This window comes from Orycteropus afer, unplaced genomic scaffold, assembly GCF_000298275.1.
Source record: "Orycteropus afer afer isolate SDZICR_OR568_19922 unplaced genomic scaffold, OryAfe1.0 scaffold00541, whole genome shotgun sequence".
Taxonomy (NCBI): domain Eukaryota; kingdom Metazoa; phylum Chordata; class Mammalia; order Tubulidentata; family Orycteropodidae; genus Orycteropus; species Orycteropus afer.
In genome coordinates, this window is record NW_006922128.1 from 1,320,984 (window position 1) to 1,322,792 (window position 1,809).

Here is a 1,809-nt window from a genome sequence, read left to right on the forward strand (position 1 = left end):
AGCCCCGCCCACCTGTAGGAAGGGGACGATGCCATCCCGGGCGATGGCCTGCAGCAGGCGTGGGGCTCCCGTCAGACTCTGCAGGCCTGCGCCACAGGTGGAGAAAAAGGAGCCGATGACGATGACCCAAGGGGACGGCCAGGCCAGCATGCCGATGACCAGCTGGCCCCGCAGGGCCTCCCCGAACCTGCGAGGGCGCGACGGGGGTCAGCAGGGGCACACGCAGCAGGCCCCCCAGGGCTGCGCCGTGCAGTGGGATGGGCTGTGCGGTGGGACCAAGCACCAAGCTGGGCCGAGCGCCAGTGGACTGTGCAGGCTGGCTCAGCAGGGGCACCATCAGGGCAGCCCAGCTGCAAGCACACACCACCAGGGGTCTACCAAGCAGGCCGCCACCGGCCTCACCCCACAGCCCCGCAGCCTGCCAGCCCCACCCACACTTCAGCCCTCGCTCTGACGGCACAAAGGCCCCGCTGCCTGGCACCTTCCAGCCTCACATGGCCCTCGGGGAGACAGGTGTCCCCAGTGCCTTGCACCCCCTTCCAGGTCTGCCTCCAGAAGCAGACCCCACCCTGACGCCCTGCACCCTTCACAGGCCCCTTAGAGTCTAGCAGGGTCCTCGCTGGGTCAAGGAAACCTCCGATCTGCCCGAAGCAGAGAGGAGGAAGGGTCAAGCTGGGATTTAAACTGGAAAAGACGTCCCGTCCTGGGGCGCAGCCATGAAACCAGAGGGACAGGGAGAGTAGACACCTGCCCGAGGGCTTCTGAAAACTACAACAGAAACGTGCGTACTTATCCCGCAGGACCACGCCTTCAATGCACGCCCCGAACAGCACGATGCACGACAGGTCTGGGCTCTCGTGAAGGAACCAGGCATCGTCTGTGGGCCATGGAGCACGCAGACCTCCCGCTCCGGTGCACCGCGCGCCCCGGCCCTGCTCGGACCCCTGCCCTCCCCGCCCTGGCACATCAAGCGCCTGACCCGGCTCAGACGCCCGCCCGCCGTGGTGGACCACAGACCCGTTCCGGCTCAGACCCCTACCCACCCTGGCTGAGTGCACTGTGTGCCTCATCCCTGCTTGGACCTCATGCACCCCAGCACACAGCACGTCCCATCCCTGCTCAGACCCTCACCCACCCACCCGAGTGCACCACACATCCCGTCCCTGCTCAGACCCCCGTCCATCCAACCCAAGTGCACCATGCATCCCGTCCCACTCAGACTCCTGTCCATCCTGCCCGAGTGCACCATGCATCCCGTACCTGCTCAAATCCCCGTCCATCCAACCCAAGTGCACCATGCATCCCGTCCCACTCAGACCCCCGTCCACCCTGCCTGAGTGCACCATGCATCACGTCCCTGCTCAGACCCCTGCCCATCCCGTAGAACTGGACCTGCATACAGTAGGGCCACAGTGGGGGCTGGGCAGGACACACAGACTGCCCTTTCCAAGGGAGGGTGTGCCACAGGGCAACCCAAACACTAGAACCCATGTGACGTGACCAAGTGTGATACTATGTATGTCTGTGTATTTATGTATCTATGTGTGAGCATGCATATGTGTAAGTACGTGTGTAGATGCGTGTATGCATGTATGTGTGCGTTTGTGTACAAAACCGAAGCAAGAACCCACTGCCATCACGTCGGCTCTGATTCACAGCCATGACCCGTGTCAGAGCTGACTGCTCACAGGGACTGCTTGGCTGTGCTGTTCATGGAAGCAGATTCTTGGGTCTGTCTTCCACAGAGCCGCTGGGTGCGTGTGAGCTGCCAGCCTTTAACTAGCAGACAACCACAAACTGTTTATACCA

The 1,809-nt window shown here is 62.7% G+C and overlaps 1 protein-coding gene across 1 annotated transcript in view; it reads right to left on the reverse strand.

Moving 5' to 3' along the window:
* Positions 1–1,809, reverse strand: part of SLC12A7 (solute carrier family 12 member 7) — a 58,971-nt gene that overhangs the window by 19,431 nt on the left and 37,731 nt on the right. Inside the window, exons 10-11 of the mRNA XM_042782954.1 lie at positions 790–847; positions 13–187 (exon numbers count right to left, since the gene is read on the reverse strand). Of these exons, the coding sequence (XP_042638888.1) occupies positions 13–187; positions 790–847 (233 nt within the window). The remainder of the gene's footprint in view (positions 1–12; positions 188–789; positions 848–1,809) is intronic.